Here is a 21276-nt window from a genome sequence, read left to right on the forward strand (position 1 = left end):
ACAATGCCTGACACATAATAAGCATTCAGTAAATACTAGCTAGCTATAATTATTTCATCTTTCATCAGAGTGTCACCATCCACAGCCCTCTCCAACTGCCAAAGAGGGACAAAATGGCTCAGATGCTCTGGCGGACACTGACTAGTAGGGTGGATTTTTTAAGTCACGGGAACTTTGTATACTATTTACATGTAAAGTTCCTATTAATATATGACTCCTTCAAAGCTGATAAAACTTAAATATCTGTTCCTCAGATTCACAATATTTGTCTCTTTCACTAGTGTGTTGATAGCCCTTGCCATAAACATTTAAAATTTCTTCCACTCATGTTGCAGGCCAAGAAATCAGACTTTCTGCACTATTTCCTATATGAGAATATAGAAGGTTCTACTTAGGGTACATTAGTCACACGCCACAAAACTGGGCACTGAAATAAGGCATGCTGTGCCCAAAGTGTGACCTGTATAATGACTCCCACCTTGTAGATGACCACTCACAGGGTAGACTTCACTGACAGGCGGAAAAAAAAAAAAAGAAAAAGAAGGGAAATTATGCTGAAAAGAAGAGATAGGCTGAATTTAAACAAAAAGTTCACAGCCAAAAAAAAGAGGGGGAGGGCCCCTGGGTGGTTCAGTTGGTTAAGTGTCTACCTTGGGCTCACTCAGGTCATGATCCCAGGGTGCTGGGATCCCTGCTCAGCAGGGGAAGGGGTCTTCTTCTCCCTCTACCCCTCCCTCTGCTCATGTTCTCTCTCTCGCACTCTCTCTCAAATAAATAAATAAAATCTTAAAAAAAAAGTTCAACAGCCAAGAGAGGGAATCTAGTCAGATTTGCAGGGTTAGAAATGGGGCAGGAGGTCAAGATCTAAATATTATTAACCCATAAAAACAGTTAAACCCAAAGGAATTATGATTTGGAAAGAATAGTTTTAGACAAGACAGAACATTTTACAAGGTGGGTGTGATCAGTTTTAGACATGACAGAACGTTTTACAAGGTGGGTGTGATCAGCCTAATATCCATTTAATTCATTTCTGGAGAGGAAACATTTGGTTCTTGAAGAGAAATGAAGCAGAGCAGAATTAGAACTAAATTCAGTAAGCTAAAAGATGAGACTTGTGAGATGTTCTATACACACAATAAAATTCTAGCCACTCTCTTTTATGACAACAGCTGTTAGTAACATTCCAATTTCTGCTTTACGTCAAAGTTTCATATTTCAATTGTAGCTTATTATTACTGTAGCCAATTTGATCTGAAAACCAAGAATGTAAAACCTGTCTTCTACAACCTAGTTTCAGACTTATGAAATTTCAAGTAGTTCAGAGCTTTAAAAAATAACAATCTCTTTTTATAAATCTCTTTGGAAATCTAGTCAGTCATTTTTCAACAAAATAAACTTTAATGCTACAAGTAAAATAATGTTCTCAAAGGTAATAAATGCAGAATAAAGTTTAATATGTTTCTGAGTTCCTACATGAAATTAATATAACTTACCTTTAGAAGATTAAATGTAAGTGACAACTGACTATATGCACTGGCCTTAAGGCTGCAACTATATTGCAGAAATTAAAACTGAAGTCCTTAAAATGTACCAACTGCTGTTTAATACATATCTCTTTACATTTCATAAAAACATATTCATGATAAAATTTCAGAGATGATTATAAATATATACTAATGTATAGTTTCTTCGTTTTAAGAAATTAGTAATAAGGCATAAGGAGGAGTAACATAAATTTAATTCCATTCTAAAATGCCATTCACAGACACATTTGTCACACTTAAAATGACATGATGGATATTTAATGGTAAGTGCCATAAAGCAATTCTAGTTATTTCCTTGACAATATATAATAAAGCAAAAAACAAAAAGATTGAAAGAGAAACGGTGGAGATGGGGAGGGTCAGAGGCAGGGAGGAAGATAGGGAAAGGGAGAGAGGCTGAAACACAAAGACAGAAAGCATAGCCATCTGACTACAAAGGAGCTTTTCTCCTTTCTGGTTTAAAATCTAGTCACAAGAAAGGAGTTCCAAGGATTTCTAATGGCAATTATCAGAAATATTATTTCAAACAGAAAGATGAATAATCCCATGAGATGGTATTTCTGTTATAGTTAAAACTATTTCATACACAAACCCAAAATACGCATTAAGAAAATTGTGACCAAACTTTTACCTTCCTTAATTTCTAGGTCTTTCCGTTTAATTTCAGCTTTCCTCTCAAAAAGTGCTTTCCATTACATTGTACATTTAAGAGTACAAAAACAGCTGAATCTTTTGCCATGTTTCTCACATAAATTTCTAAATATTCAACTGTTTTGAAATGATTTATGGTATTTAAAGCAAATTTTTCAAAATTCTACTTCTACCTCTGCCCTAATTGCTGACTGAGCTAAGACAAGTCACAAAAATCCTCAGAGATTCTGTTTCCTCAACAGAAAAGGGACAATGCTATATTACATAATCTCTAATTTGCTCCCTACTCTAAAAATCTATGATCCTCTGAAACATTAAGTATTGGTATTATTCACTTTAAAGGAAAATACTTTTGTTTATGGAATTTTGCAACATATCAAATGAACTTAAAATAACACTGAATCAGCATATAATCCATGAATTCTTAAATTCAGTTATTTTTAGGCTAAATAAGCATCAAGATCTATGTCAAATATATAAATTGATTCCTACAGTGAAAGTATGACTGAAGTTTGGCTCTACTAGGATAAATAACAAGCCCCCCGCCCCCACCACCACCACCAACAAAAAAAAAAGGGTAACGGCCAAATTTTGAGGGCTTTAAAGCATAGAAAAAAAATCCTGAAAGAATGGAAAAGAAGCCAGGATGATGATATTGCAGAGGTAAAAGGTGTAGGATCAGAAGTTAGTATGTTTTAAATGTGCTCTTTACTGTAAAAAATTATCTAACCTCCATTTAGGAGACTACATTAAATAAGACAAATTTATCTTGGCGTCTCTATTTTCTCTCTGTAAAACATTCTAATATTCACATTGATTGCTCAGAAATAAAAACACCACTCTCAAATATGACTGCATACACCTCTGTTCACACTAGCTGAGTTATATGCCTGTCAAAAATCGGTTGTGTTTGTCCCCAGATGTGTTGATGTCATTTATATTTATTAATGTAATTATGTAACTGACCTACACATTACATAAACCAAAAAGGATTAAATTTTTTTTTCCATGGAAACTGAGTTGAATGCTTTGGAAAGACAACACCTTATAAGTATGGTTTATACAACAAAAACAACTCAGGACCCCAGCTAGGGAACTCATACTCGAAGAAAATGCCTTGGTAAATGAGCGAATATAGATGTGTGCTAATAAAGCACTTAAGATATACACGTACAAACATTTTGGAGAATGCGTTAGTGAAAACAAACCTCATTCCACTGCCCTGAGGATGGCTTTCCTTGCATAGCTTTTGTCTCTTCAGCGTGGGCATCAGAATGAACACATGAGGAGAAGAACTGCCCTAACTGACCCACAGACCTGCAGCATGACACAGAGCTGGCCCAGTCAACTTGCTTATTACATGCTATGCTCCGTAGATGCCAGCTAAAACTGGGATAATAAATTAAAGTAAAATACACAATGAATGCTAAAAGAAGTTGATATTGAGAAAAATGTAAGAGAGAGAAAAAGAAACTTAATAATCGCTAAGCATCCAAAGTGAGTATATGAATACCTGTTTTCTATTTCATCTAAGAAAAGGACTTGGGTAAGCCCATTCCCCCTTGTTAGAGACATTTAGGATATTTGGGGAAAATGTCCTGACTCTATATATTGTCAACTACTAGAATGGGTTGCCAAGAGAGGCAGTGAGATTATAAAGTCTTGGATTTTTTTTTTTTCATTTTAATTTTATAATTTGTTTCTTGAGGTGACTTACAGATGTGCCGCTCAAGATGTGATCCCAGGGCCAGCAGCACTAGCATCACCTGGGAACTTCCTGGAAATGCAGAAGCTAAGATCCCACCCCAGACCAACTGAATCATCATCTGCATTTCAATAATATCTCCCAGTGATCTGTATGCACATACAAGTTTGAGAATTTCCTTATAGCTTTTACATCAGACATCTGAATTTGTAATAATTCATTTTATACCTCTTGAGCATTAGTAAGTGTGTACTTCGGAATCAATAAAAAGGAATACCTCATTTAACAACAAAACCTTTCTTTTTCATCCTTATTGGAACTATTTTATTTCTGCTCTTCTAAAGAATAATTTAAAAGAACACTATTTCACCAGGTCAATATTCTTTTAAGGTGAAAGCCATATCAGTCCAACTCATATCCATTCACACAGTTGTTCCTATCATTAGAATGTAATAGAAAATTATAAGGGATATAAGCTAAAATCCAAAAGAAAGAGTCAATAACTTTAGTTAAGCGATCAAAAACTTTAATGACTGTAAGTCTTAGGACTCAAGTAATTTCAACAAGGTTGGCTTGCTATAACAAATTTCCCTACATGTTTCATACCAGAAGTTGCTAGTGATTTTAAAAGGTGAGGGGAGTCTCCTCTTCTATAAGAATCCCTGAAAATATCTTAAAATGACACCCTGCAAGAAGGGTTTGTACAAAATATTACAATTGGTACAATTACAATTGGTACAATTGAGAATTATCGAATTCCAAAAGCATCTTTTTAACACTCAAGCAAGAAACATAAGATAAAATAGCAATTGTGCTCCTATTACTAGAGCTTGATGTTTCTGTGATAGAAGACATTAACTCTGATAAGCTCAACTGCTTTCCATTATCAGATTCTGAATATTATTCTTGTTCTGAATGTGCTTTAAGGAGCTTAAAACTGTAAGAATTACATACTCCATTTTAGTGAACAAACAAATCACCTCAGAAAGCATTCCAAGGTAGCTTGGATTCAGAGGACCCGGGCTGCCACAAGCAACTTAATTCTCTAAGGCCTGGGAACCCAAAGTTATGTTTTCCTCCTCCTTTTATTTTGCGTTTTAGGATGACGGGAACACGATAAACAGCCAGCCCTCAGTCACCATCCAGGCCCCACCAGTACAAAGAGGCTTTGTGATTGACAAGAGCATATAAAAAAGGGAGGAGGAGACCCACTTTTTTCTTCCTCTAGGGAAGACTATGGCTGAAATTTTAGAACTTAAAAGCTTCTCCCGTTTCGACCAGCTCACCTTGCAGGTAAACACCTTCCTGGTTCAGTGACTCAATCACAAATTAGAGACAGAATCTGTGCTGAAAACTGATAATGGTGGAAAAATATTCTTTTACTGTAACTTTCAGCTCAGTGCAGCTGTAACGTACTTCCTCCCCCAGGAAGCCCTGTCACTAAACCTGTGCAGCACGAAAAATAAGCCTTCATGAGTGGAGATTTTATTTGACATTTTAAGGATACAGATTGGAATAAATCCAAATATTTCCAATTTTTGCTGTGACTTAAAAAATGTCTAGAATAGATCATGAAAGAAAAAGAATTGATGATACATGACATAAATACTAATATAATTTCCTTCTATGCCCTTCCATTCAATTCAATAATTTTCTATGGCAAGGACAGCGATTTAAAACATCTCCCTCAAAATAAAAGGACACTACAGCAAAATTCTTCTTCAATATATAATCAGATATAATCTGTGAAATACATATTCAAAATATAATCAAGTCATGAACTAATAATTTCTTTTGCCAAAGACTATAATTTAATTTTCATTCAAACTAAATTGGGATGTATTAGCAATGCACTTTCTAGGTATTTAAAGAACATCCTCGTGATCAGTCTTTAAATGGCAATCCATGACTTTTCACTTTGATAAGCAAGACTTATATATAGAGTCAGGACATTTTCCCCAAATATCCTAAATGTCTCTAACAAGGGGAAATGGGCTTACCCAAGTCCTTTTCTTAGATGAAATAGAAAACAGGTATTCATATACTCACTTTGGATGCTTAGCGATTATTAAGTTTCTTTTTCTCTCTCTTACATTTTTCTCAATATCAACTTCTTTTAGCATTCATTGTGTATTTTACTTTAATTTATTATCCCAGTTTTAGCTGGCATCTACGGAGCATAGCATGTAATAAGCAAGTTGACTGGGCCAGCTCTGTGTCATGCTGCAGGTCTGTGGGTCAGTTAGGGCAGTTCTTCTCCTCATGTGTTCATTCTGATGCCTATAAGTCATCAGACTTATATTTAAGAATATTTTCACTAAACGCCTGTTTCATATAAATAACTTTATCTCATCCTTCATCTTGTTTTCCTCCAATTAATAAGTACTTTTGATATTGTACCATATCTGCATGTATTTCTGAAATTAGTCTTTGTTGGCAAGCCTATAAACCTTTTTTTAAACTGCACTTTTCAAACGCTACTACCAAGTAAAAAATTTAACATCCTAACTCAGAAATATCAAAAAACGAATTTCAGCACAATGTTGTATTAACAATCTTATATACACTTGAGACTTCTATGGCAGCTTCCTCTTTTGTTTTCCTTCTAATTCCAAAGTGTAGTGTCTCATAACCAAGAGCATACATATCCTAAACTGCAGTTCTGACAATTCTGGAAAGAGAGCTGATAAGCCCTACAGGGCACGTGCATGTTCTTCATTCTGTCATTCTCCAAGGGAACACTCCTTCAAATACACCTGAGAAAAAGAGAAGTCTCCTGATGTTCTGTTTCAGTGTACGCCTATGTGCCCACAAAAACGAGTAGCATCCCTGAGAGGCAGCAACCAGTGGGATATCTGATGGTGGTAACACAAGAAACACCATGCCTCTGTGCAACAAAGGTTTGTTTCCAGTTCAGATTTTTTAATAACATGCTAATTGATATAATTTACATAATATACAAATCACTATTTAAAATGCAACATTCAGTGATTTTTATAGTCCCAGCCTTGTGTACCCATCATCACAATTACTTTAAGAACATTTTCATCACCACTAAAAAAATACTCATTTGTAGTCATTCCCCATTCCCTGCAAGTCCCCTAGTCATAGGCAATGCAAATCTACTTTCTATCTCTATGGATTTGCCTATTCTGGACATATCATATAAATGGAATCATAGACTACATGAATGATCTTTACAGCTCAGACTTAAATAATAAAAATAGCTAACATTTATTGAGTGTGTAAAATATGACAGTCATTTAATTCTTTTATTTGACAGAGAGACAGAGACAGTGAGAGAGGTAACACAAGCAGGGGGAGAGAGAGAGGGAGAAGCAGGCTTCCTGCAGAGCAGGGAGCCCGATGCGGGGCTTGATCCCTGAGCTGAAGGCAGACGCTTAAGGACTGAACCACCCAGGCGCCTCAACAGTCATTTAATTCTTATAATAATCCCATGAGGTAAGTACTATTACTATTCCCACTTTAAGATGAGAAAGCTGATGCACAGAGAGGCTAAGTAGCTTAGCCAAGATCACAAAACAAGTTAGATGAAGTGAAGATTTGAACGTAACGCAGCCTGGCTCCACAGTTCACGCTCTTAACCAACTCTGCTACACTACAGTGCCCCTTGCTTACCTCTAAGCAAACTCACACGGTTGAAAACAACAGAAACAAAGTCAGGCTTGAAAAAAACATAGTGAGTTACAGCATTCCTCATAACCAATAAAATAAGCAATTAACTGCTTCAAATTTGTACATCTGTATCAGCAAAGTCTAAGAACTTTCTGTGATTAGTAGTAATTCTCCTTAAACAAGAAGAAGATAGCACACAGAAGAGGATTCCCCGGACTTGAAAGAATAGATGCTTGGAATCATTATTTTAGTCATGTTCAGATTATTAAGAGTTATCACCAGTTTCTTTTAGTGAAGAACTGAAGACTGGTGTCAGAATCCTTTCTACCGCTTCTAATAATTTGTTGTGTGCACCTGGGCAAGTGGATGTGAGTATAAGTGTGTGTAATTCAAGAGAAGGCTTGCTGCTTAGACTAATCACAGAAAGTTCCTAGTCTTTTCTAATGCAGATATGCCAACAAAAGGCATTTCATCATCCAGCAACATGATATGATCTCATTTGAGAAGTATATCTATGTAGAAGATGTGGAAGGAGAGAGGAAATGAGGAGGGGGGAAGAAAAGGAATAAGGAAGGAAGGGAAAGCGGAAGGCAGAGGGAGAGAAGGCAGGCAGGTGGAGAGGAAAGACAGACAAAGACATAGCAAATGGCCAATAAGGATATACACAAAGGTAGCAGTTATTCTCTGAAAGATTTTGTTTGGTATTTTTCTACAATGAACAAAATATATACATATATGTATTTTACAAAAAAATCAATATAATCTTAATTTGAGGCTATTTGTCCTCTAATGTGTTTTACAAAATTCTGGCTATTTTTCTAATTCACAAGGCATCAGTTCTCATTATAGAGTTAGTTTTATCATTCTTCTTTACTCATCATAATTCCCAAATTTAAAAATCTCTCTAGGCATTATATCATAACTCAACCAAATAAAGCCAAAAGGTAATTCTTAAAAGTATCTGCAATTACTTCTGTATCGTCTCTTCACAGCTAAATCGCTTCAAGCTTCTATATTTATCATTTATAAATTATATTCAATTCCAAATAATTTTAATCTCATATTTTCAAAACCATTATATTTATATCTCAAGCCCAAATGAAATGGAGTAAGTTATAATTACGACTATGGTGTATAGGTGTGTAAGTTTGCATAGCTGGAATCCCTGGTTTTGGCTAATACTATAGATCTTCTATTGTATACAGTAGAGTGGTGTTTGGGTTAAGAATGAATAATAAATTTAATTCAAAGGAGTTTATAATTTCAGACTTCATTTAAAAGACTCCTATTAAAAGACTTTCCTTTAAGGGAAAGGAAGCTTACATGGAGACAGTAGTTGGCCTACACCTCAGGGTAGCAAGCAGGTCTGCAAGCCAATTTTTGTAATGGACACCTGAAATATTAACGCATTACATTAGAAAGTGGAAAAGCCCTTCCCAGTTGTCTTAGTTCAAGCTAGTATAACAAAATACTAGACACTGGATGGCTTACAAACAACGGAAATCTGTTTCTCACGGCTCTTGGGGCTGGGAAGTCCAAGGCCATGGGTGCCAGCCTACTCAGTGCCTGGTGCAGCCCACCTCCTCATGGACAGAGGCTTCTCCCTGTAACCTCCTATGGCAGAGGAGAGCACGGGCGCTCTCCTCAGCCCCTTTTATACAAGAAGATGATATACCAGCAAATTCTGGGAAAATACTGGCTTTTAACTACACGGAAGATACACAAAAATGAATGTAGATTCTTCCAATACAAATGGCCACTCTAGCAACATAACTTAGGCCTCCTCTTAACCTACTGCTTCTAGCAATTGTTTCCTCTTCCTTATTCCTCCCCTTCTCTATCATTCCCACCTCTACAGGCAAGAGATGAAATAGTCAACTGTGTGAAAACAGGGTCAAGTGCATGGTAGCTGTTTGAAAAATGACCAAAAAAGTGCTGCAGACACTTTCAGGAATCACCTATGGCTTTATTCTGTTGAGTTATGATAGAATATGATGCAATATGATGCCCAGAGAGATTTGGAACGTGGAGTGAAAAGGATACCCTATTTGGCTCCATTCTTTTTTTTTAAGTTTTTATTTTAATTCCAGTTAGTTAACATACAGTGTTGCATTACTTTTAGGTGTATGTGTAGTGATTCAACAATTCCATACATCACCGGGTGCTCATCACAACAAGTTGCACTCCTTAATCCCCATAACCTTGGTTGGTTCCATTCTTTAGATTTTTTTTAAACCAATTTCCAATGGATGGACTAGCAACTAGTTAAGAGTAAGGCTGGCAACAGAAAGACACAGCCAAATCTTGCTGCTCTGGGAATCTGGGGCCAGTACACTTCCTTCCTCCTCACTCTCCTCCCTACCCACCTACCCCAACACCCACAGCGCCCATCTACCCTATACTTCCAAGACCCCTTCTTCTCTAGCCCCACTTACTGTGCTGCCCCAACACCCCTCCAGTCAGATGGCATCAGAGTAGGGAATAGGGAGGAGAAGAAAGAAAAAGGAAGACAAGTAAAAGGAAAGCCCCAGGTTAAACCATAATCCCACTCTTTTGGCTCTTAAATTTGCGGTATTAGCCTGTTTTTGTTTGTTTGTTTGTTTTAAGATTATTTATTTCGGGGTGGGAGGGAGAGAATCTTTAGCAGACTCCTCACAGAGCACGAGCCCAATGCGGGGCTCTATCTCACGACCCTGAAATCATGACCTGAGCCAAAACCAAGAGTCGGATGCTTAACCACCTGAGCCACCCAGGCGCCACTGTTTCATTTTGCTTTTAACCACTCTCTTCCTGGGAGGTCTAATTCTGTTCTTCTATCCCCTCATTTCCCATCTCCTATGCTCTGAGCTCTTGCTCTGACAGGGGACACTGTGGAATAGCTCAAGAACTGGGTAATTTCCAATCCTTTTGCTTTAGCTCTAACATATTGGAAATAAATATATTTTCCCAAAAATATATTATCATAAATATTATTTGTTTCTATAGTACTACTGGCACTATACTCCAAGTACATTTTATGGATTCATTTATAGGTTAATTTTAAAGGATTAGCTTGGAAACTTAAATATCATTTAAAAAATATTTTCTTGGGGATATCTGTTCTAAATTCTCATAACTATAGGGATACTTTTATGGATGAAAAATTTAAAAAGAAACCAAAGAAATAATTTACCAAAGCCACAGAATTAGTAAGTGGTAAGAGCCAAAACCTAAAGAGAGGTCTGTTCGAACGTGAGGCACTGAAGACTATACAATTTCCATTATACCATGGAACCTCCAAAAACACATCTATGTTTTTCATTAAGTAAATGAAAATTCTGAAAAGCTAAAAATTTTACTCAATCATTAGATATTTTAAACTCAGTATCATTTATTCAAACATTTACCAGGTACTCTTTTACTCAAACCATCTCCAGCAATAATCACCAATGCTAATAAACTATGACTGACATCATCAGGGAAAAAAAAATGTATCTACATTATTTCAAGAATTCACCACTAATGTTAGAACTTTATCATATTATTTCTCTTACTTATGAATATTTGATTTGCTGAGACTTCTGTTAAGGTAACAGATTCTTACACCCAAGAGTGATTTTTTGTTGCTCAAAACAGAAATGCTTTATTAAAATCTTCTGTGAATTGTCATTTCCAAAACAAAACCATTTTCATTTCTCCTAAATACTTAAGAAGAATTATTTATAAGAATTATTCTTCTGTTAATAAAATAAATACAAGTGTAGAACTTGGAACAAATGACTTCTTATGCATGACATAGCTATTAACTACTATTAAATTCTAGCTACATTGTATCTTACAGATTCAATAAAAAATAAATACAACTATATAGTGCCAACTTGATTTAGGTGAAAAGTGCTAACATAAGTTAAAATTGTTTTAGTAAAAAAAAAAAGATAAGCATAATTATGGTTTATCCTTTATTGTAACTGCAAACTGCCATCTTGATTCACAGAGGCTCCAACATCCAGTGGAACCTGAGAACTACTAGAACAAGCCTACTGGCATGTTAACAGTGTAAACTCTTCACTGACTTAGTAACATGTCATCACTTCTTGAACTTCGACATCAATAAAAATAAATAAAATATTTACATTTAGAAAACCACCCAAAAATGCATTTTTATTCTTGAAAATAAAACTGCAAAGACAACTGACCACTTCTAATGTGATTGTGTGCCACGAAGTCTGTAAGAAATTGCATTTTAAGTTGATAGTATTTCTCCAAACAATATTTCTCTTTGCTTTCTACTAAAAAACAACAAACATTTATATTAGATATAAAATGTTTGAGCAATTTCTTTATTGAGGCACAGTATTTCAAAGGCTGATAGGCAAAAAGTGAAAACAGATTTGCCACAACTTCCATCCATAGATGGAGTATATTCACCACATGGGCAGACTAATTCTCTACCTCCCCCAAAAAGAAAGTCAGATTACAGTCATTTGACTTGATAATAAGCTCTGCATTGTCAGACACAGTGATTTACAAAATTTTGAACCTATGTTTTCTCACCTTTTCAACTTGCTTTGAGGAAAGCAACAGTCCTGAGGATCTCTACCTTTATCTTTGCATAGGACAGATTTTGCATTCTTGGTAAGCTCCCTAGTTAGTTGCCATTTATGAAAGTACCTCAGTTCACCTGCATATATCTTCTGAGGAATGTTGGTTTCCCAAGCCCATGTCAATTTTTATCAACAAGTTAATTAACTTGTAATTAATACCTTTTAAGAATGACAATGAATTTAGGAAGCCAAAGACCTAAGATTTTTCTATTTACTACCTCTTCTATATTTATCAATCCTCTTCCACTTAAACAGTATGTTCAAGGCTTTTAAAAGGAACTTCAATTTCCTCATAATTATCTAACATGATCTCTATCAGACAAATAGGTTTAACAATCTAGCTATCTCTGTTGACATTCTGGACTGCATTTTAGACCATTTCTCTTCTCTTTCCTATTTCCCCAACTTGTTAATCTCTCCTGCTTGTGCAACCTTCTTTTACTCACTTAAACTTTCCCATAGTCTAGTCTCTCTTGCCTAAAAAAAAATAAACTAAGAAGGAATCCAAAAGAAAACCTTACTCCTATAACAACTTGCCCTTTCTCCGCTCAAACTTTGAGTTTATTATATTCATTCCGCTTCCTCAGCTCACACCTTTTTTGCATTTATTAAAAAAAATTTTCCTAACTTTCCTCAAAAAATAATTGACAAAATTAATTGTATATATTTAAAGTGAACATCATGTCACATTTCTCAATCTACTATCCCAATTCAGCAACAAAAATTTCTCTAGCTGGTTACTACTGACAACCAGGTTGCTAGAGCAAATGAACATTTTTAGCCCTTACCTTAATGAATATATTTACAGCATTAACACTAAAGATAATGCCCTCATTCTTGAAATCCTCCATTTTAATTAACTTTCTTTCCTAGTTTACAGACAATAATCACTACTCATAACTCTACTTCTGCTAAAATAATAATCACTGAGCAAGGTGCTCACCTGTATTAGCTCAGTGTTTTTTCACACTGCTGGTAGTTCAAAGCAGCTTTTTAAATAAAACAAATTAGAATAAAAAATATCCAAATGTATTCCATGTAGTAAGGTTAAGTATTATTCTGGAAAATTTATGTGTGTGTGTGTGTAGTTCTTATTTTGGGTCATATTCAAAAAAGTTTGAAAGACACTGTGCTAATTTAATCACCAGAAGCCAACCTATGAGGTCCATATAATAATTTATACTTTTTAATAAAGAAAAAGCTAAGCATACAGAAGTTGTATAATTTGTCTGTACTCAACCAATTGGTGTGACAATCAAGCATAGCCTCTATTTATGTCCTAATCTCCAAATACCCAAGTGATATACATTTATATCTCTTAATGTGAGTGTCTTAAATGCACTTCAATCTCAGTAATTGCAAAATCTGTACTCAATTTCCATACATTTTCTAATTTGCTAATTTTCTAATTTCCAGTGTTTTTCTCTTCTTCATCCAAGCATCAATACTCATATCTCATATAGATCCACTCTTTACTATGTTTATTATTTATTATTACCATAATAACCTTCAGTCACGCCCCCACTTTTCTTCCAGGATAACTGCAACAGTATCCTCCCATTAACTGCCATTATGCCCCCTACAAGCCCCCAATTCACTCTCTGCTTTGCTGGAAGAAATCTCTTCAAAATACAAACCTCATTAGGGCAAACTCTCCTAATCCTGAAGTAAAACTTTTAAAGTTCAAATGCTATATATAATTTTCTAGACTGAATTTCTGTGTAGTTTTAGGCAGTACTTTAAAAAATAGAACCTAATTGATATTTAAAGGGCTTTTGTTAAAATCAATAATTGTCGAAAGACCCAGATAAAAAGTTCTTTACTTGCTGTTAAAGTCACTTCAAAGATACTAGGTTCCATTTACATTAGGAGATTCAAGGACAATCACAAATGTCTTTCACTCAAAAATGCAGACAGCCAATGAATAGTGTCATTTCATTTTCTTAAAAACAAAATACATCCATTATCTTGAGACTAATGAAACAGTTTATTATTTGTACCTTCACAGAGACTTGACCAGAATTCATCCATGGCAGGCATCAATACTATTTCTAAATAATGTTTTAAACACAACAACAATCAACTTTAATTTGCACTAGATTCTAAATAAAAATACGTTTTTCAATGTTTATAGCAGATTAAGTTATGTCTCCTGTGAATCAGTCATACACAGTCCATAGATTATCTGCTATGACAACAAGTCTGAGTCTTTCAATCTACATGTTTAAACAAACTGTTGGATTTGTTGCTGCCTTTGCAAAGGCAGGTGGAAAGAATTTCTAGCTAGGTACTCACCAGGATGGGATCAAAGCTGTCATGATATGCTTTATGATACTATTTTAAATTAAATTATTAAAGAAAAGTGAAACTGAATTATTTCACTTTTCTAAACTATGTGTTCTCCATACACAGATACCTAATGTTGAAATAAAACCAATAAATAAATTGTTTAAAAGTATAGCATGTTTCATTGTTTTTTGTTAGCAGGATTATGTGTATTAGTTTTGGCATGCTGTTTGTGTTGTTGTTGATTCTCTCCTTTGCTTTTCAGTTAAAAAAATGAAAGAGCTAATGGTTCAAAAGAGAGTCATTTCTTCTCTCCACATGACTGTTGGAAAGATCCTAATAAAGCCTGAATCAACAACTATAATAAATCCTTGACTTAAAAAAAAAAAAAAAAAAGTTGCTTTACCCATAAGTATACATTTAGAAGTTAAAAAAAAAATGTGCTTTAAAGGTATGCATGAGAAGAAATATTCTACCAAATTTTCAACTATGATTTCTGCTTCATAGTGACAGACATGCTCTAAGACGAAGTTATGACAACAACATACAAAATAATAACATGATTGAACAATGGAAGCAGAATCATTATGAAGAATGCCCACTGGGGGGTTGTACAGAAAGACTTCTTTCAAAATATCTTCAAAATATTGTACCCCAGTTCTTAACAGAATCCACAGCATATGTTGGTATCAACAGACACCTGGATGGATGGATGGCCAGCTGGCTAAGAACTAGAACTCTCTTCACGTTCCTTAACCCAAGCCTCTGAAGTTTTCTTAGAATTCTATCTGAATGTAAGCCTTATTTCTGATGTACAGATTGAAAATCAAGATCACTGTGTATGAGAAAATGCATGTGAAAAGAAAACTGTACCTATTAAAAAATAACAAAAGAACTACTCAAAAGTAAGATGTTTTCATTACACATTTTAATAGCCATGATTTTAATACTAAGAACACTGCATTACTTTTTAAGTAAATTCATACTATAACCATCATATCCTATATGTCACTTTTAGAAAATACTTATAGAACTACTTCCTCAAGTTCCTACTCTAAATAAATAAAATTGGCACATTTCCTCTCTATTGAAAGGGGGTCTCATTTCCCTTTTTCCCACTTATAGGTTAGGATAAAAACACAAGCTTATTAATTTCTAACATAAAATGATTCCCTTATCCTCTCTTCTCAAAGGAAATTAGTATAAATGGAAACCTAGGGACAATATCATTTGATATTTACCTATTTTAAGCAATTAGAATTAAAATTGTTAATAAATGGAAAAAATATGACCTCAAATATCTGTATATTAAACTGAGTTTTAAGAATAAAATATTTTAATGCAATTAGACTCGCTAACTGCTATGTACAATGTTGTTTGTTCATTCCAAACACAAGCCAGAGTTCAGACAAACATGTAACATTGTTTTGTTTGATTGTAGTACTTTATAAATGGTTTTATTTTACCATTTGCCAAACCTCTTTTGTTGAGTTATTCAAACTAACTTCTGCCAAGAACACTAGGAATTTGGTGATAGTGCTTCTTTTAGGAGAAAACAAGCCCTTTCCTCAGAAAACTGAAAATGTTTATCTTGGCACTAAAACCTTGTATTGAGCCTTCTGGAAAGTATTTTAAAATGTTGTTTTTAACCTAGACTTTGTGACTGAAACAGGAAAAGGCTTCATAGCTCTACACCAAAATACATATTTATAGGGCTGATTTTCTTTCTACACCAAAAATACTACGTTGATGGCAGCAGTTTTCAAAGTATGATTTCTGAGGACCAAGCTAAAACTTGGGCATTATCACGATATTCAACATACAATTTGTTTTTTAAACCTCAAAAACTGACGACTAAGAAATGCTAACTCTTGATCAAATACACTGTCTTTAAGTGTCAGACTGGAAGGACTGTTGCATTTAACTATCTGCTTTTGGGAATTTTCACAAAAAGAAAATTTACTTGATATTGTATTTTCCTCCTGTACATGTCAACAGAAGATAGGTTTCTAAGTTTTTCTCTTTTTTATATTTTCCCCACTAGGTAAGCTTTACCTTCAGACTAGATAGACATAAAGATCAACCATGTGAACTTTTTACATATTGTCCTAATAATGTATCTGAATACAATATACAATTTTTGGAAATTGATGAAATGATATAGTCATTGTCCCTAACTCCTATACCTGACCCATAAATTGTTAAAATATAAGAAAGAGACCATATGGTAGACACCCCTAAATTGTTAAAATATAAGAAAGACCATATGGTAGCTCAAACAATTTCACAAAGACCCCCGGAGAGCTGCAATGATTTTTCAGTCATTAATAACTGACAAAAAATATTATGCACCCATTACCAATCCTTTACAAATCAAGTTCTCCCTACCTTGAAATCTGATCCATTTTTCCCTTCTAATGGCCTGGCTGTCCCTTGACAAGAATAACAGCAGCAGCATCACTTTAAATGTGCATGTAAAATTTTGGATAAAGTCATAGTAAGTTAAAATCCTATCATTGTGCTTATCAAATATTTATTAGGATGTTCTGGCAGGAAATTGTTTTAAAATTCTGGTATGGTTGAATTGTCTGATTTAGGTAAAAAGAAAAAAATTAAGATATCTATCAAATATATCTTATTAAAATCTGTAACTGCTTTGGTCAATCAAGTACAAATTTTAATTTTAAAAGTTTGGTCCTTCCTATTGTGATTGAATTCTGCCTATATCCAGAAAAATCAAGAAAAGTCTATTCAAATTAGTGTAATAAGACTGAAATAAATGGGAATTACTGGTATCACTGACAATAAAGGTTAGGAAGGAATGGACTCTTCCCAATCCAAAATCCTCTTCCTGTACTGCTATGGCTATAGAACGATGGTATCCTTTTCATTGGCCTTGAAATCTTGAGCCATCCTAACACTGCTCCACAGGCCTCACAGTTTCAATGTCAATGAGAAATACAACTCTGACATTATGGACTAATTTAATATTTTAAAGACAATTATTAATGTGCTAGGTTACCTTGGCAGAAGATTTAGATTAAGCCCTACCATCACTTTTTTCTTATTTAAATTTATTTAAATTTCTTATTTAAATTTAAAATGTTGACTTAAATTGATTTAAAATGTTGGAGAGTGGAGAATATCTAAAATCAGGTCCACAAAAAACAAAAACTCACTTATCAGTATTTAAGATTATTAATTTATATATTCAGCTTTCCAAGATGAACCTGTAAGGAGAATATGAAAAACAAACAAACAAACAAAACAAATCTTTTTTCCCTCTCTTCTATCCACTAAGAAGCAGTGATTTATCTCTAACAATCCTAGAGGAAGGAAACAAAAACAAAACAAAACCTCGTGCTACTTGTGAGAAATAATTATTTAGGGAACAACATTAGTTACATGGCTGATTTAAAAAACACAAAGGAACCCTATTTTTTCTATTAAAATAAATAGGTATAACAGGACATACCTGAAAAAGAACATGTACATGGCAGCTGTGATGCAGAACAAAAGGACCTACAACAAGGAGAAAATATATTACTTGCAAAAGAACACTGACATCATTTGTGTATCTTTCTTTTTCTAAATTTTAATTCCAGTATAGTTACCATACAGTGTTATATTAGTTTCAAGAGTACAAGATAATGATTCACCAATTCCATACATCGTGGGGTACTTATCAGGACAAGTGTACTCTTTAATCCACATCCCCCCACGCACCTCCCCTCTGGTAACCATCAGTTTGTTTTCTATAGTTAAGAGTCTGTTTCTTGGTTTGTCTCTCCTCTCTTTTTTTTCCCCTTTACTTGTTTTGTTTCTTAAATCCCACATGTGAGTGAAATCATATGGTATTTGTCTTTCTCTGACTGACTTATTTCACTTAGCATTATACTCTCTAGCTCCACCCATGTTGTTGCATCATTGTGTCTTATAAAAGCAAAATACCCACTATTAAATCTTGTGCCTGATTTAAAGATGTGAAAACTAGTCATACACGTGTCATATTCTCTACCTTTCATATAAACCATATTAAGGCAATAATGAGTCTGTACACACACATATAAATAAAATTACATACATTTTACATTATGTAGTATAAAATATGTATATATATTACTATATGTATATATGTATACAGATTAGGTAGAAGGGTAACATGGTTCAAAAAGGATCAATTTTTTAAATAATCTAAAAATGCCTGAAAAAGCAAGTAACTTAAGAACAAAGACAATGGCTCTTATATAATGAAGTCAGCAAATAAATCATAAGCATATTAACTGTTATACCAAGATGACCAGATTTTTTTCAAACCTAAAATACAGTTCAGTTGTCAACCAATTCTAATCAATAAGAAAAACTCCTAAAAATATAATCATCCTTTGTGGGATATGGACTAGCTATAAAAAAATCCTCTAAAAACAGGCATCCGAATATAGTAAACCTAACTTTAAAAGCTCCCCTCAAACATATCACACTAAATACAACAAAATAAAATGTATATGGAGGGGTGCTCAGTCAGTTAAGCATCTGACTTGATTTTGGCTCAGGTCATGATCTCAGTGTTGCGAGATCAAGCCCCACGTCCAGCTCCACACTGGGTATGGAGCCCGCCTAACATTCTCCCTCTCCCTCTGCCCCTTCCCCGCTACTCTCCTAAAAAAAAAAAAAAAAAGGTATATATGGAAAGAATCCAGAATCCAAGTCCTGACCAAAAGCTTAGTTGTGCCAACAAAGTGGATCTCCATAAGTTGTTTTAAATCACTGAAAAACAAGTTGTAAAATGTGTTCTTATGTTAACAACAGTGTAAACTAAACATGACTGTCAATGGCCTCACATCATAGACAAATGACAAATGGACAATCTTTAACTGTAAATGGCTGACCGCAAAGCGCACCAAAAATGAATATTGTGCAAAACAGTGTTTTGTTACTTCCAACACAAATAATTTCTAGTCAACTTAAGGGAAGTCTAATAGTTTTGCTATTACAAATTAAGTTTGACAAGTTTGCCACCTTGGCTTAAGATAAGCACTATAAACATAACCTGAATGGCTTAGAAATCTATAAACCTACAAACCAAAAGAAAGTATCAATTACTACAAAACAAATATTTTTATTACTTATTATACAGAAAATATATAAAATCTTTTTCTATATGTAAAGTATATAAAATTTTTTCTAATAAGCACACACAATCTTCTGTCCTCCTCGCTCCTTCCTTTCCATTACCTTTAAAAATACCCTATCAATGATGTGTAAGGTTCATATCACTGCTTTTGACAACATAACTTAAAGCATATGGAATAATTTTCAATTATTGATTAACCAATTAAAAATTAGAGTCCAATTGAGTTTATTTACTGGTTATAATTTGCCAGCCAATGACCCAGATCACGAACCTCAATTTGTATTTCCCTATCATTTTATCCCTTTGGGCAAAGCCATCCTTCCTAGATGTTCAATGTTTCATTCCTTCCCTGACCTAGTCATTTTCCCCTTTGCAGACCTATTCACAAACCTCTCTAGAAGTGTCCCACAAATCTTTCCCACACCCTCTAACTTCTCTAAGGAAAATTTCCTTAGTCTCTTTCCCTCAAAATGTTGCTATGCTCTAACCTAATATGCTAAACCTATCGATACTCATGTTAAACTAACATTTATTTCTGCAAATAATACATCTGAAACTGGGAAAAAGTACAATGTTTAAGATCTCAATCTTTACAGTATGGCAGATCTGGGTTTGAATCTAGTTGTATGTGACTTTCAAAGCCTTACTTAATTTCCTAAGCCTTAGATCCCTTGTCTGTAAAGTGAGAATTTCATCTCACTTTGAACTGCTGGGAAGATTTAATGAGACGATAATTGTTAGAGGTGTTCAGCAAACTGTTTTAACTTTGTTTTGTTACTTACAGAAGTGATCTAGATACGAAAAACGTCACCTAGACACCTAAGTCTGGAAAGTTTCTATTAAACAGACAGACCTTTCAAAATCTCTCAAATTCAAGAGATGAAAATCTGTACAAATGGGGTGGGGGGGAGGAGAATCTAAAGGATATTAATGTATAATTGATCATTTCATTTAACAGGTATTTACTGACTGCCTATTATGTGCTGGGCACTGTTCGAGAACTTACAACAGTACACAAAATGCACAAACTCCTTGCCCTAAAGAAAGCTATCTTTTAGTTAGGTAAAAGAAGATATTAAAGGAAAAGATAGTGATTGCAGTTTTGGAGAAAAACAAAGCAGGATAAGGAAATAAATGCAGGAGAATAGGGGTTGTTGTTTTATACAAAGTAGTCAAGGATGCAGAGACTTGGTACAGACATTGAGGAAATGAGAGATAAGTGAGGGGACTATATCAACAGAACCATGGGAAGGTTCTGATTCTTATTATGAAAGGTATTCAGTATTGTGTTAAAGATGCTAAAGAAAGGATTGAAATTTGAGTGACCTAGTGTTTCAAATTTTTTTTAATTGTGCTAATTTACTATACATCTTGACTTTCAAAAAAATGTTTTTTCAAATAAATGTAAATCTGTAGGTAAATAAAGAAGAGTATTTTCTCTGTGTTTCAAATTACAAAATTTTAAAGCTAAAAAGAATTTAGGTCCACCTAAGTTTCACTTTTGGTTTCATTAATGTTCTCTATCGTTTTTCTGTTTTCTATTTCATTGATTTCAACTTGATCTTTATTAGTTCCTTTTTCTGTTTGCTTTGGATTTCATTTGCTTTTGTTTTCCTATTTTTTTAAAGACAAAAATTTAGGCCATTGATCTAGATTTTTTTTTTAAATATAGGTATATAATTAATATCTTCCTAAGATCTGCTGTACCTGTATCCTGATAATTTTGATAAGTTC

General features: G+C 34.2%; 1 protein-coding gene across 1 annotated transcript in view; it reads right to left on the reverse strand.

Moving 5' to 3' along the window:
- LOC118547424 (transmembrane protein 135-like) overlaps positions 1–18188 on the reverse strand; it is a 76529-nt gene extending 58341 nt beyond the window's left edge. Inside the window, exon 1 of the mRNA XM_078079023.1 lies at positions 17884–18188. Within this exon, the coding sequence (XP_077935149.1) occupies positions 17884–17903 (20 nt within the window). The 5' untranslated portion in view covers positions 17904–18188. The remainder of the gene's footprint in view (positions 1–17883) is intronic.
- Positions 18189–21276: the final 3088 nt, after the last annotated feature.

Source organism: Halichoerus grypus, chromosome 8 (assembly GCF_964656455.1).
Source record: "Halichoerus grypus chromosome 8, mHalGry1.hap1.1, whole genome shotgun sequence".
NCBI lineage: Eukaryota > Metazoa > Chordata > Mammalia > Carnivora > Phocidae > Halichoerus > Halichoerus grypus.